At 32.6% G+C, this 17,218-nt stretch overlaps 1 protein-coding gene across 10 annotated transcripts in view; it reads right to left on the bottom strand.

The window, feature by feature from the left end:
* LOC118184465 (gamma-tubulin complex component 4-like) overlaps positions 1–17,218 on the bottom strand; it is a 139,995-nt gene that overhangs the window by 53,124 nt on the left and 69,653 nt on the right. For all 10 annotated transcript variants that reach the window (XM_085815829.1, XM_085815831.1, XM_085815826.1 and 7 more), the window contains one exon: positions 14,716–14,905. In XM_085815829.1, coding sequence (XP_085671955.1) covers positions 14,716–14,905 — 190 coding nt within the window. The remainder of the gene's footprint in view (positions 1–14,715; positions 14,906–17,218) is intronic.

Here is a 17,218-nt window from a genome sequence, read left to right as displayed (position 1 = left end):
AATGATAAAAATTTAACATTCTACTTATCCGAAAAAACACATCATATTAAAATACAGCACTGGTGTGCTTTCATGAGAAACCCAAAGTAACAAGTTTTTTATATTCCACAACTTATTTCTTTCACAAGAATTTAACATAAATTTTCTTTTAATGACTTAGAAATGAAAATTGCAATATTGCACTGATGTGCTTTCACATATACACAAAATAAACAGTTCAGATTCTATCACACCAATTTATAACGAAATGTTAAACATAAATACACTGATGTGCTGTTTATTTACGGGAATGGATTTTTCCCCATACAAAAGAAAAATATCTCGTTAGATATATAAATGCAACACTTTGATTGTTTTAAAAACTCTTATGCACTGACGTGCTATAAAATGCACTGATGTGCTACGTGTTAATGGGAAAATGTTTTCCCGAATATACCACAAAAGGAAAATATCTTGTTAGATATACTATAAACCAAACACATTGAGTGTTTAAAACTCTTATGCACTGATGTGCTACTTCTGCTTTGGGAATTGATTTCCCGAATAAGTAATAAATAACTACATTATACACTTCAGGCCTGGAAATGAATATTGTGGAGAACACATACCTGGTCTCTTGTCACACAAATCTCGGTGGAACCTCCAATTTTTATTTGTGACGTCGTGGATGCTTCAGTGGGAACGGAATCAACACTGGTATTGGTGATGCATCACTTTAATTACACAACATAACACAGATACAACATTTAATTAATACATTTAGAAAAATTTGAGTACATATCCGAGTTGGTGACACGATCAGAGACGTTAACGAAGATAGCACTCGTCATCACTGGACAAATTTAGTCTCCACACCTCAGCTCGCTGGCGGAGCTTCCCAAAAACTTCTCTTACAGGTGTCTCAACAGAACTCTCATCTCTATACGCATGCGTAATTCTCAGTTAAGTCATTGCCATTCACAGTTCTTTAAATAAGGTGTTAAAATGAATTATAGTACTCGTAGTGTGAGGAGTTTGCTAACAACGTTCTCTCTAGTCACGAGCATCATAGGTCTTTCTAGTAGAGTTCAGGAGCGTTCTTTACAATAGCTTAATTTTTCACATAAAAAACTACAAATGTCTACAGTAGATTAAGATAAGTCAAATGAAATTTCATAAGATCAATAAAATGCAATTCAGATGAAATAAAATTTGATATGAAAAATTATTCTGAAAATCATTAGAAATGAGAGAACTGAGTTTGCCTAATTTAAGTTTATTTAATTCAGTAAATTTCATTTATTGCTGGGAAACATTTTCTTTAGTAAATGCTAAAAATTAAAGACGGGAGATTTCGTGATCTATCGGAGGACGTGATGAAAAACTGGCAGATTTGGCAGCTATGGAGATAAATATGAAAATATCAAATGAAAGTTACCATATATTTCCAAATATAACACAGGAAGTAAACATTTTTGTGAAACTTCACCCAAAACTGAAAACATGTATACAAACCAAATTTAAAATCTTTCTATTAATGCAATTAAATGCATCACATAACGTAGAAATACCAGGTCATCTTGCTTAACTAGGTTTATCATATGACCTAAAGATGAGTGCGAATTCACGTTAATATGAAAAATAATGGTGAGAGCACAGCAAAATAAATGCAATTGTTCATTTCCACTATAAAATCAAAAATCAAAATGCTTGACTGAAACAAAAAGGGGGGACTACATTTTCTTATAGTTCTAAAGTTATCATTTTTGTTAACCCATTAACTGCCAGAACTACAAGGAATGATTTTTTTCTTATACAAACGATAATAAGTATTAAATCAAGTATTTATAACAAAAATTTGCACTGAAAATAAAAATATGCTCTTACACGTGGAAAAATTGATTGTTGTGTTCATGCAACATCAGCAGAATAAGAATACAGATGCTTAGTAAATGTTTCACTGAAAGATTCAAGCATGAATAACTTCACCACAAACACGATGCAAAAACTAAATTACATACTTTGCATCTATAAACAGTCTGGCTATGGCATTCTTTACAATGAAGTTGTCTATTATCCTCAGCTTTTACGATAAAATGTCTACCATCTCCATGCAGTGGCTTTTGAATGCTGAATTTACTAGGTCTTCCTGTTGCTGATCTATCTCTGGCTAATTCTACACTCTCAATAGGAGTTTGCAAAAGGAATAATGAAATCTTGCATCTGAAATCTAAAAGAAACTTTTTATTTCCAGCAGTAGAAAGTCATGATATTTTCCATGTATTTGTCAAGGATACATCAATGTAATTAGTAAATATTGGCCATCACCATTTTTTGCCATGAACTCTTGTTCTGTTAATGGTTACTAAATTGTCATATAAATCAACTCTTTCCATTTTGGCATTGTATTGTTCAGTAAGATGAGGCTGAGATACATTGCAATTCCTTTGGGCACTTGAATAACAGTAAACACTCTTTATGGGCTGAATTTTTCCAAATGTTGAACCAAAAGATACAACTGAATTGTCATTCCATTGTACAAAAATTATTTTGTTTTCCTCTTCATTATGGAAGTCACAATAGCCTATCTTTCTTATTGACAAATTTCACTGTTTCTAGTGAGCATATTTGTATGCAGTTTTCTTAAATTGTTTCTGTATCACTAAAACCTTTATTTTTTAAATTAGAGAGAAGACAGAATCACAACTGATTGTTCCTTTTTTTTTTTATCCATTTCAAGTTTTCAGTTTTCTGTATTTTAAACCTTTTTGTGTGACTAGCACTGTTTCTAGAAGGCTGAAACTTACTTCTTACGTGAACTTCAACATTCCCAGCAGTATCATTTAGTAAAATATCATTATACAAAACAATATCATCCCCTTCTTCATCACTAGCTTCTGGAATTCCTGGTGAAACTACAACATATCAGTTTCATCTGATTATTATCATCATCTGTTTCTTCATCAAAAAGTTTTTAAAGGGCTTCTTCTAATGTGAGGTACATTGTTCTAGAAATTTTTAAAGGATGGGATGAATATGAACCACAGGATCTAAAGTCATGAGTAAAAAAGGGAAATTCCCTTTTCCCGATGACATTGCACCAGTGAAAACCTATTTTTTCCTTTCATCCCCACACAAATACAAACAGTTGATTGGTGAAATGCTCTGATAAGTGGTGACCTTGGATAAAAATAGATCACCCCAAAGATGGTGATTCTCTCGTTAAATTTTTTCGGCAAAAATATCTGGTAAAAAATTTTGCTTCAAGTAAGAAACTAATTTTTATAAGAAAAATTATTGTTGGAGATGAATATTTTTTAAGAAATAAGCTTTATAATATTCCCTACACAAAAACATATGATAGCATAAAATATCTTGCATGGTTATATTTTTATATGCAAGTATTTTGACTGTTTCGTGTACACAACACCAGCGGCTAATAGGTTAATCGAGGCTATGGCTAGATATAAAGAGGATGCTATGGATACATATTATCTAAGAGGCAGATAATAATTTTAATTATGAAATGACATGATGACGACGTTCACGCTAACAAAGACATTTCGAAGAACTGTTAATTTCATATTTGCAAATTGTCTTGAACTCGTGTGCTTGAAATAATTAGCAAACATTTTCAGTTTATACATCGAAATGTACAGTATTTAATCCAATAAATAAGGTACATAAATACATTATTAAAATACTTTTTTTATAAATTATAATATTGTAGCTCCTTTTCTTATTTAATTTGAATTATAATTTTTTAACTTTTAAATATTAAAAAATGATACTGGTAAAACATACAGGGTGTTTCAGAACTCCACGTACAGATTCGGAGGTAGAAAACATCAATAGGAATCAGAAACACATATGAAAGAGAGGTCCCAAATGCTGCCTTCAAATGATAAAGAAACATAAAGACAAAGCAAGGACACAATACAGAAAGCAGTATTAAAAGCACTTTATTAGACAAAAAAATAATACAATAGTTTGAAGCATTACAAGATGTGTTTGAAATTCTGCCTATTGGCATTTATGCATGACTGACACCTGGCAAACATGTTAAAAAATAATGAATGTTTTGTGAATCGAAGCAGCAGCGATGATGAGTCTTACAAGGTCCATTTCAGAATCTGCTGGCATTTTGTAGACAATGGCCTTCATGGCACACCAAAAATAAAAATCAAGAGGTGATAAATCAGGTGATGTTGGGGGCTATACAATGGGATCACCACACCCAATCCATTTACCTCTGAATGTCCTATCTAGAGGTCACATATGAAAATTCCATAAAGAGATGGAGCCCCATTGTGTTGAAACCAAATTCAGCATGTAATTTGTGCAGAAGCATCGGTCAGCAATTTTGGAAGAACCTCTTCCAGGAAAGTGAGATATTTGTGAAGTTTCAATTGACATAAGATGTATGGGCCCACCAAACAGTCAGCCATGATTGCTGCCCACACATTAACAGCAAAGCACTATTGTGTGGCACCTGGTCTGATTCCCTACAGCCTACACGTGTGTGTTGTGGGTATTGAACACTTCCTCACATGTAAAAGACGCTTCATTAATGAACAATACAGAACATGGGAAGTGCCTTTTGAACACACTTTTTTGTATAAACCACTGTTCAAATGCAATATGTTGTGGATAATCTTCTGCCTGCAGTGCTTGGACTCTCTAAAGATGTAAAGGATGTAAGCCATTGCTGTGCAGATGGTGCCATGCAGTTCTTGCAGTGGAAAGTACACATACACTGGTCCAGGGATTTCAGTCAACAGCTTTGAACAGAAGCCCTTCCAAATTGTTTATTTGTGTGGGTTGCACCCACCAGTTTCATGCAATAGAATTCTAAAGGATCCAAATTCACACAGGTTCTGATTCATATAAGAGAACATATTTACCACATTGGAAAGATTTCTCAATGCAGTCATACAGCAGTGTGCCCATTTCTATTAGATAGACCATAAATGAAGTGAATATCAGCTGACTCAGTGTTAGTAAAACAATGCATGTTCACTCACTCTGTTGCCCGCTACAATGAGAAAATTGCACATGCTGACATCAAAAGCTTGCTTACAGCACCACATATTCATCAGGGAATCTGCTTTCCTATGTGATTCTGATTCCTACTGATGTTTTCTGATTCCCCTCCAAGGAAAAAATATAATGTAAATCTCAATAACTTGAATCTCTTCATCTCAAATTGCTTGGTAAATTGAAAAAATTACTCCCTGTATTTTTAGCATTAAATTAGCATTTCCCTATAACTATCTCAAACATGCTAAAAATGCAACAGATAAAACTTCCCATGAGATGATGAAGCAGAATTAAGGAAAGACTAAAAAAGTGTGATTGTGAAAGAAGCTTTTAACACACTTCCTTTCTTTTCAGAATCCTCTGAAAACATTGGGTCAGGAATATATGTTTTAATTACTGCTTTACAAAAAGTTATCAAGTCTTGGAAAGATTTATACATGCACTAAATTTATTAATGGATTATTTTTGTTATAGTCACTTATGTTTCTATTACATACTTGATTTAATAACTTTATTTAGAGCTCAATATAATTTGTATTAGAGTCAAAGTCTGAGATCTGGACATTCAATATCCGTAATGATCTAAAATCTGGACCTCTAAACCACCTACAATTTTTTTTTTTTTTTTTTTTTTTTTTTATGCTTTACGAGTGTACGTTTGACTTTTCCCCATACTAAAACATGTAAAAAGTTCCGAATCTTAATTTCACTTCGGCTAAATAAAATACCTCGTTATTCAAGAAATAATAATTTTAGCATAAATTTGTGTGATCAATAATTTTGCTTCGTAGCTCCAGATCTGCTTGGCATTATATCTCAAACTAAAACATTCTACATAGAAACATCGTTGATTTTAACTCTACTAATATTTTATATCCCTGACACCAACCTCGCAAATCATCATTATATTTTGCTTTCATCGCCACATGCTTACCAACATAACTTAAGAACTGACTCATGTACTGACACCTAAATAACTTTTTTGTATTAGTAATTGAATAGCAAAAAGTACAGTAACCTTTTATACTTACATTACACTTGGCGATGATTACAGATTTAAGTTAAATATGCTAAGAAATGCTGATGAGGTAAAATTTAACATAAACTTCTGTCCATGAGCTAAAAACAAATTTTGTTAATGATACTCATAGACCAAAAGATTACATTTAGTGCTATTTGAATTAAGAATAACTGATTTGTTATTCACATTAACCCAGAACCAGCGCCACAGCTCATATGGCTGTACCAGGCAGCAGAATTTAGGAAAGAGAAAATTTTCGGAATATAGAGAAGCACTGAGCAACAAAATTAAGGGATGACAAAATTTTTAGAATTTAGCACTGGAACCCAAAATTTATAGCGGCACAAATTCAGAACTTAGGGAATATAGAATCATCCAGAGACTACATGAGGTGGTAAGATATCTACCGCCAGCCCTCAATAAGCCTTAAATATATGTGGGAATATTTATTCAGGACTCGTGCGAAAAAATAGATGTAAATATCTTAAATATAGTGGCTTAAGTGTTTGTCGCCGATAGTTTATTGGTTGCTTGCGTAACTGTAATTTGTTTTATTCTCCATGCAGTGCAGCGCGTTACGAATATTATGAGAAAGCTAAGCCGGAAAAATTGAAATACAAGAGCATGTGCCTTTAACATTTAATAAATAAATTTAACTTCTATATATAATAGAATTCGGAAATATGCAACCGGCAAAACCCGGCAACAAGAAAAAACAAATAAAATGAAATAAATAAATATCTTTATTATATGCGGCTTAAGTGTCTGTTTGTCACCGATAGCTTATTGGTTGCTTGCGTAACTGTACTAGCCAATGGGGTGAAGTTGCCACAGCACAGGGTTGCTGTTTCAATTGAGACATAGGCAATTTCCTGTAAAACTTGCCTTTGCTATGACCATCAATAAGTCTCAGGGCCAAATGCTTAAGCGTGTTGGCATTTTTTTACCTGAGCCTGCATTTGGACATGGTCAACTTTATGTTGTCTGTTCAAGAGTTCGCGAAAGAACAGACATAAAATTAAAAATAATTGATCATCCTCTGTAAGCTTAAAAATGATGTAAAGATCTACACAAGAAATGTTGTGTACAAAGAGATCTTTGACATGTGAATTAACATTTTATTATTTAAATCACCTTTGTTTATTGAGCTAGGTTCTTAAAAAATGTACTGCCAGTGGTTTCCTTCATTGCATGCTACTTTGAGCAATTAAACAAGTAGAAGGGGGAAACCCCGTGGCGCAGTAAGCAAAAGGGGGCAACCTCGCCGCCTGCCCTGAGTCATTCAGTTTGAATCAGCAGACACCTTTGCACACATCATTTTAATAACAATTAATAATGTCTAGAAAAGCGGTCATCAAGTTTAACTGCTTCAGTGTCCGAAAGAAGCAAGATAAAATTTAGCAGAAGTACTTATCTTTCTTCACCAGTCTCAAGATACATAGCCAATAATGTATAGCATATGTTATTAAGATATACTAAAATTATATTTTACTGATTCCAAGCAATTTCAGTTAATATAACAGATTGCTTTTAACTTTCTGATTTGATGCAGCTTAATATTTTTTGCAGGCTGTTATTATTACAGCAATTTTATGAAAATTAAAGTTTGAATTCTTGATTATGTCGAAAAGAGTTTCTAATTTTAGAGCTTCTAAAGATTTTACAAAGCAAAAACATATTTCAATGTTCAATAAAAAGTGGAATTGCTACAAAAAATAGATAAAGGTACATCCGTCCCAAAATTATGCGAGATGTACGCATTGAAAGTCAACTGCATATGACAGAAGAAAACAGATAAAGGAATTTTTTGAATTTTTTATGATTCCGACACTCAACTTGCAATGAATAACAGAAAAATTATTTGTTATGCCAGAACTGACGATCATGACAAAGTAATTACTGAATGGGTCAGATAACACCGCAGAGAGGGCATGTTATTGATGGATACAATTCTAATGGCTCAAGCCGTAATATTTCATGAAAAAAATTACCTTAAAAAAAACTGAGTGCACATATTCGACAGGTTGTTTAACCAAATTTAAAAATTGTCATAAGGCAATTAAAATTTTCAGGTGAGAACTGCAGAACTATTTGCAGAAGAATTCATTGAAGTCATTAATAGTGAAAATTTACCTCCAGAACAAACTTACAATGCTGATGAAGCTGGTCTTTCTGCCAATATGTACCACAAAATACTTGGCAACCTCTACAGAAAAGGCTCCAACTGGTGTCAAAGATTCCAAGACGAAACAATTTTAGCATGTGCAAATGCTGCAGGAATGCACAAGTATAATTTTTTCATAATCCGAAAAAACACACAAGCTTGAGAATTTAAAGGAGTAAAGAATTTCCCCATTATATATTGTGAAAATAAAAAAGCACAGATGACATAAATATTAATGAATGATTGGTTTGGAAATCATTTACTGTATTTGACGGCATATAAGACGCACCCTTATTTAGAAGACCACACACAAGAAAAAAAAAGTTTCAATAGTCCGTGCGACAGCGCGGTGCCACAATAACTTAAAACGTGGTTTTAGTTCTGCGTTTCGTAAAAGCCAAATAAACAATCATTGAATGCAATTACCAAACATATTTTATTAAGGAAAATTGACAAATGGCAAGCTATTTTGAACATGATATGCAAATTTCAATAATGAATAAATGAATGAATGGCAAGCAATCAAACATAATACAAAATAAAACAGAAACAACAAAAAACACAGATTCAAGGAAAATGTTGCCTATCTTGAAATGAGACTTTAACCACTTTCAAAAACCATAAAAATCCTTTTCACTATCATCATCATCGAAAACGAGAATACCGTCATCACTACTCTTTCCATCATCACTATTATCACCTTCTTCGAATGATGCGTTGTCTTCTGTTCCGTCAAGAACCGTATATCGGGTTTTTTCATGACCTGTGAATTTTATGGTTATTGATGTAGACCCTTTAATACTCACAGCCTTGTTGGATGGTACATCAAATGTGAGTGGAATTTCATCCATATTTCCTATTTGACCAAGCTCAAAAGAAGTTTTCTTGCGTGCATTTATAACAAACCTATGAAATGCTAGTATTTTTTATTCATAATCTTCTGGCATTTTCTGTGCAATAGTTGTTTTTGTGCACATTGATAAGCCTTGCCTTTTCATGAATCTGTAGCACCAGCCCTCAGACCATGAAAGGTTCCGATTCCCATGTTTTTCTGCAAATCCTTTGGCCTCACTGATTATCATTTTGGTTGAAACACTTATCCCAGATTTCCTGTTATTTATTTACCACATTTTTACGGCATTTTTAAGTTCACGCCAAGATGCAGCTGGGCATCGAAGGTTATGTTTTTATTTTTTAGCAGTCTTCAGTTGATCTTCCTGCAGTCGCCAAGTACGTATGATTTTTTTGGTAGGTGGTGGACCAAAATGCCTTGCTGCTGCTTTGTTTCCATGCGCTTTGGCATAGTTTAACACTCCTAGTTTATACTGAATTGTATAGCTTAATCTCTTATTTCCTGTAGTCATATTTTCCAGGGTATTTTTTTTTAAACAAGTAGTTTTAAGCACCGATACCGACACATTTATACAGAGTAGCACCAATACCGACGCATGTGTCGGCTGAGTCAAAGAAAGTCTACGTAAGGAAGGAAAGGTTCTTACATAGACTTTCTTTGACTCAGACGACATAATGTGACTGTCGAACCTGTTTGAACTTCGACATCAGCTTCAAGCTTTGCCGCTTTTTGACGACAGATATTTCACGCATGTGCAAGATAATTATGGCAGAAGTAGAAAAAGTTATGTGTGTCTAGACCTTTATCCGAGCTAAAAATAGCATTCAGTATTGAAAGTAAACCTGTGTCCTTCATGTATAAGACACAGGTAACTTTTTCGAGACCAAATTTAGGAAAAAAAGTGCCATCAAATACGGTAATACCCAAGGATCGGCCACATTTTGTTTTTATATATGTAGGACCTGTCTTCTACACAACAACAAGAAGCGGGTTAATTTCAAAGTTATGGCATCCTACCATCACAAAAAACTGTATAGTAATGGACATGGTACAGTCAGCTGAATATGGCTGAAAAAACAGTAATAGACTGGAACTATTACCTGCACAGAGTTTGGACTGACAGTATTTTAAATAGAGCTGTCAATAAAATCAAAGGGCTGAACAAAATAGCAGAAATCATTGAAAGAATTTTTAAGGAGCGCAAAAACAAAGTAGGTCAAACAATGATTGTTTAATAAATAAATAGGTATCCATTACTTCAGAATTCTGAAGGAAAGATTGATGCATTCTTGCTGGAATCTTCACCAACTTTCACGGTCAATGGGGTAATACATAAGTACTAAATTATCATGTAGAAAGATACTTAGTTAACTTGGTTTTGAGAATACATCTGAAAGATATGCTTTCACCACTGTATGTTTATCATTACATGACAACTTGAGTAATGACTCCTGCAACAATGCCTACACAGTTTTTTTCTTTTTTTATATATTAGTAATTGAATAATAAAGAGCATGGAAACCTTTTATGTTGACATTACGCTTGGTGGTGATTAGATTTAAGTTAAATGTGCTAAATGTTGACGAAGAAAAATTTAACAAAAATTTCATCCCATATGCTAAAAACATATTTTGTTAAAAATAGCTCTAAATGTAGTCTAAAAGATTACATTTAGAGCTATTTGAATTAAGACTAACTGATTTTTTATTCACATAAATACAGACCCGGGCCAGAGTTTGCATTGTCGCACCGGGAGGCCGAATTTAGAGAATACAAAATTATTGGAATTTAGAAAAGCACTGAGTAATAAAATTAAGGGATGATACGGGACACAAAATTAAGGAGCAACAAAAATTTAGAACTTAGGGAGTTGCTTGGTAGCAGAATTTAGGACCCAAAAAGACTGCATCAAGCGGCAAAATATCTAGTGCCGGTTTTCAGTAAGTTTAAGTAAATGTGGGAATTTATTTATTCAGGACACAGATAAGCCTTAAGCATGCGCAAGAATTAGACGTAAGCATAAAAAATAACTAAATTAATACAATTCAGGTTTAACTGTCTCAAAGAGCGATAGAAGCAAGACAAAATTTAAAGAAACATTTTATCTTTCGTCGCCAATCTCATGCTACATAGCCAATAACGCACTGTTAAGGTAGGCTAAAATTATACTTTACTGATTCCAAAGAATTTCAATTAATATAGCAGGTTGCGCTGTCCTTAACTTTCTGATTTGATCCAGCTTATTATTTTTTGCAGGCTCTTATAATTACTGCAATTTTATGAAAATTGAAGTCTGAAATCTCGATTATGTTGAAATGAGTTTTTAATTCTGGAGCTGCCACAGGATCTACAAAGCAAAAGCAGGTTTCAATGTCCATCAAACAAAAAGTGAAACTGCTGCAAAAAAAATGGATATAGGTATATCCCTCTCAAAATTAAGCGGGGAGTATGGGATTGTAAATTCAACTGTATATGACAAAACAGAAAAAGGAACTTTATGAATTTTTTGTGGATTCTGACACCCCACTCACAATGAATAACAGAAAAATGATTCACTTTGCTAAAAGTGATGACTGAATGTCAGACAGAGACACAGTGAGGGCATGCAATTGATGGGTCCAATGCTAATGGCTCAAGCCAAAATATTTCATGATAAAATGAACTTTAAACTGAGTGCACATGTTTGACAGATAGGTTAAATAAATTTTAAAATCACTGCGGTATAATGCAATTAAAAATTTCAGGTGAAAAACCTTTAGCTGATACTGAACTATTCGCAGATGAAATCACTGAACTCATTAATAGTGGACTATTATCTCCAGGACAAAATTTTAATGCTGATGAAACAGGTCTTTGCTGGCAATATGTATCGCAAAATACCTTGGCAACCTCTACAGAAAGGTTCCAATAGATGTTAAAGATTGCAAAGCTAGACTACCAATTTTAGTTTCGCAAATGCTGCAGGAATTCACAAGTGAAAACTCTTGGTAATCGGTAAAAATACACAACCTCAAGTATTTAAAGTAGTAAAAATTTTCCTGTTATTTATCATGGAAATAAAAGAGCATGGATAATACAAGAGTTAATGTATGATTGGTTTGAAAATCATTTCAAACCCAAGGCTCCGCAAAATTTGAATTCAGTTGGTTTACCTGATGATGCAAAAATTGTCCTGATTGTAGATAACTGTTCGGCTCATACTTCACTTAAAGTTTTAATGAAAGGTAATGTATCCGTGTTATCCTTTCCTCCAAACTGTAGGCCTATCATTCAGCCTATGGATATGGGAATAGTGCACGTGCTGAAATGCAAATATAAAGTAACATTTTTTAAATCTATTTTAAATTTCTTGAACAATAGCAAGACTATTCAAGACTTTTTGAAATTTTTTAGCATTAAATCTGCTGTGTGGAGCATCGCAAGATCGTGGGAGGTGTGTTTCCAGATACGTTAAAAAAAGCTTGGCATAATTTATGGCCAGCTACCATATTTCATAGTGAGGACAATGAAGATGATAGCAACGAATTCGATGGTTTTCGGACATCGCAAACTTAAGGTGAAATTTTCCAGTTACTGGATTTTGTAAAGAAATGTGGAGAAGCGGTAATAAATGAAGATGATATAACAGAAGTTTTTCATTGCCATGACAATGCCACAATCATCAATCAATTAACGGACGGCGAAATCCGTAGTATGGTTCTAGATCCAGAAAATACCACTCCTGATAATGAAGATAGCGACAGAGATTATTGAAAGAAAATTTTTGATTGACAAGTTAGTCGGAATTCTCCACACAGCAAATACAGGACTTGAAGAGTGGACCTTTGTAAGTGAACAAGAAATTATGTCTGTCTATAGAATTGAAGAGAAAGTATTAGCACAAAAAAAGAAGCAACTTACAATTTACATTCAAAGAAATATTTATTAAAGTAAAAACATTAATATTAAGCTTTTTTTTTGTAAATTTTGATACCCTTTAGATCATAAATGCTTCATTATTTCATAAATCAAGATTTCATATTTCTAATTTTATAATTTCTATTTGTCATCTTATTAGATTTAAACTGATACAGTCAAAAGTTGTTAATCTGGACTCGTCGGGACTTCGGCGATTCCGGATTATCGATTTTTCCGGATTATAGATCACCAGTTTAAATCTGATAAGACGGCATGCAGAAATTATAAAATTAAAAATATGAAACCGTAATTTATGAAATAAAGAACAATTATGATCTAAAGGGTATCAAAATTTACAAAAAAAAAAAAAAAAAAAAAAAAAAAAAAAAAAAGCTTAATATTTATTTGTTTACTTTATTAAACATTTCTTTCAATGTAAGTTGTTTAAGTTGCTTCGTTTTTATGTGATAATACATTCTCTTTAATTCTATAAACAGACATAATTTCTTGTTCAGTTACAAAGTTTCGCTGTTCAAGTCCGATAATTGCTGTGTCGAGAATACAGACTAATTTGTCAATAGAAATTTTTTCGTTTTCACTAACCTCTCTGTCACTTTCTTCATGCCTTTATCCATTTTTTGCAGCAATTCCACGTTTTGTTTGATGGACATCGAAACATACTTTCGCTTTGTAGATCCTTTGGGAGCTCCAGCATCGGAAATTCTATTTGACATAATCGAAAGTTCAAGCTTACTTTTATAAAATTGCTCTAACAGTCTGCAGAAAATAATAAGCCGGACCCAATTCAAAGATTAAGGAACAACGCAATCTGCAATATTAACTGAATTAGATAATTTTAGCTTATACCGTCCATTATACGTTAAACGCACATGTATAACGCAAATTTGCAAATTTTTTTGTTTTCAATAATCTCTGTCACTTTCTTCGCTATCTGAAGCGAATTATAATGACGAGGAATTTGATTTAAATCATATCAAAGAAGGAGTACATCGAGATGAAATACTACATTTAGTAAGGAATTATAAGCCAAATAAAATAAAAACATCTGCCCTGAAAATAAGGATAGTGCTGACAGATCAACTTCCAATTCATTGCACGCCACGTGGCTTTAAAGATAAACAAAGTTTAGATAAACAAACGTTAAAGTTTAGATAAACAAAGGATATGCCTTTATCCATTTTTTGCAGCAATTCTACTTTTTGTTTAATGGACTTCAAAACATGCTTTTGCTTTGTAGATCCTTTACATATTAGTAAATATATATCAGAAATTCTATTTGACATAATCGAAAGTTCAAGTTTACTTTTATAAAATTGCTCTAACAGTCTGCAAAAAATAATAAGCTGGATCCAATTCGAAGATTAAGGAACAACGCAATATGCTACATTAACTGAATTAGATCCTTTTAGCTTAGCTTATACCGTCCATTATACATTAAACGCGCATTCTTAAACGTATTTTGCGCACACGCATATTCTTAGCTGTAAAGGTCTTACGCGCATGCGTCAACTTGTAGCTTTGAGGTCCGGATTATAGATCATTCTAGATTATGGGTGTCCGAATTACCGACTTTTGACTGTAATTTAATATCCGGAAAAATCACAATCCGGAATCGCCGAAGTCTCGATCTCAGACTTTTACTGTATAAATCAGACTGAAACAACTTAACTCAGTTGTTTCAGATGAAACAGCTGAGAAATAAAATACACTGTTTAAAAGAAAAAGAATCCTTCTAATTACCTTTATTAAATCTTTATCAGACTTTATCAATGGATGAGCAAAAGATTTCACCTGCTTTTCCAGAGAGCAAGTACTAGTAACAGTTTGCTCTGGTTGAATGAAAAATTCGTGGTAAATATCTTCAACATAACCATTCATTATCCAGCAAAATACTTGTTTAAACATCACAGAATGGCAGTGTTGCAGTATTCTGAATACACATTAAGAATGATTAATAACAGCAAATACAAGTTTGTAGCATAAACAATACTTCAAATTTCTAATACTATTGTAAAAAGTAAAAGCTATAATCAAAATTTAAATATATTTTATTTCATGTATATTATTAAACTTACATTCATTTATTTATATAATTTATTAGTTCTATATTTTTAGAAGATACAGAAATGATAAACTTTAACAATGGGAATCAAAATAATTCATGCATTATTCTTCTGAAAGATTACAATGGTATTCCTGATTATGATTACTTAATAGCTAGGAAAATGCAAATTCACATAACAGGTAGTTAGCGGTGTAACACAGTTTCGTATTGGTTATGCAGGCAAAATTCCATTGCACTCCTCTGTCCCTGTTTTGATTTATGTTCGAAGAGAACGGCTCTGAACATCTCCCACCCATTTCCCTACCATAGAATCACATGAGAGGACTCTGGGCATACCAGTATTTTAAGTGCTCTGATGCTGCACAAACACTATACATTTATGAATATCCTACTCGTTAGCTAAATATTTAGTTCTCAGATTTTTGGCTTTGTTAGTTAATGACACTTAATCATAAAAAATTCAATAGAGTTTACACATAAATTAAAATGCATTTCTCCTAGAAATTTCATACTGGTTTCTTTTGATGTAAAATCATTATTCACCAATGTTAAAGCCCAGTAGAAGGTGCTTTTAAGTGTCTAAAAACCAGACTCAAGAATTTCTTTCCCATGTATTGAAATTGATGAGTTAATTTTCTTTATTCAACTTTGTCTGGAAAAAAAAAATTGTTTTTCAAAATAAATATTACAACCAGATTGAGAGACTAGCCATGGGAAGCCTTCTTAGTCCTCTCTTTGCTGACATCTATATGCATTATTATGAATCAAAATTATTTGAAATTTTAAAATTCACTGTGTGGTTCTACTACACTGATAATACCTTTACTCTATTCGATGGTAATAAAGATTATTTAAACAAAATTCTTTCAATAATGAGTAACACTGACTCTACTATTCAGTTCATTGCTGAACTTGAGACATTCCATTTCTTGACATTTTGGTCACATACAACATATCCAACTTCAATACTACTATTTAATGCAAATATTTATCTGTTTGCATTCCACCAAATTTCGAATTATGTCTTTCGACTAAACAGAAGTTAGCTTTTCTTTTCTGAGTGCTTCAAGTCTGCTCCTCCAAATTGGCTTTTCATTAAGAGCTACACTACTTAAAAGTGGATACTACTGACAAATGATTTGCACTTAACATTATTGACTAAGTGGTTATTCTTATCGGAACACATTTAAAAGCCCCCTCTCATTTTGGGAAATTATAAGAATGCTGTTGTAATTCCTTTCTTTTCATTAATTTGCTATAAAATTGCAAGCATTTTATAAAAATTCAACTTTTGGATAATTTTTTTGCTTCTATCAATAAAATTTAAAGTTTCACACTTCACATTCTGGATATGAACTCCTGGGATATATAGAGGATTCCTCACCAATGTAGTTTAATTTATATTGATTAAATTAAAAAAGATTTATAATTCCTTGTGAACGAATATGAGGCACATGTTAGGAAAAATGAAACATATAAATCCTCTTTTGACCAATACTATTGAACAGAAAATCATATTTTCCTTTTTTCAGCAGCTAAAATTATTAAAAAAAAAAAAAAAAAAAAAAAAAAAAAAAAAAAAAAAAAACCATCTTCTGACAGTGAATTAGATTTTCTAGTATTTCACATTCATAAAAATTCAGTTCTAGTTAATGATAAGAATTTCAATCCATCTTTGCTCTCAGCTTTAAAGGATATTAATTCATAGGTGTTTTCATATTTCAGCAATACCAGTAGTTTGACTTTCTCGTTGTTATTGCCTATGCATAAGCTTCTCTTCTATCACCAGCACTTTTGTAGCCAAAGAAGATTCAGATTCTAAGTTTAAATTTCTAAAACTAGTTATGCAAATTTACAAATATTATGTTGATTCTTGTTGCCTTAACACCATCAATATTCCATGTCTTCTTCAGGATCTGAAAGTGGGCCCAATAATACAGCAACCAGCATCACTAATTTCTATACTAATAAGGGTTACAATATAAAAGGTAACATTCTTGATAATGAAAGTTCAAAAACATAAAGTTTTCATTTGATGGAGATAACCTCTGCATTGAAGAACTGTAAATTAGAGTAGCACGCACGCGCATGCATATAAGTTTAGCCCAAAAGAAACTGATACTTTCAAAGTTTTATAGAAACACGAATCTTAATAACATGGCTGTAATTCTTGTATGA

This window comes from Stegodyphus dumicola, chromosome 4 (assembly GCF_044657685.1).
Source record: "Stegodyphus dumicola isolate Sdum_Otavi_A_Nest chromosome 4, ASM4465768v1".
NCBI classification, from domain to species: domain Eukaryota; kingdom Metazoa; phylum Arthropoda; class Arachnida; order Araneae; family Eresidae; genus Stegodyphus; species Stegodyphus dumicola.
Note: the sequence above shows the minus strand (reverse complement) of the source record. Positions and strands in the feature narration are given on the sequence as shown.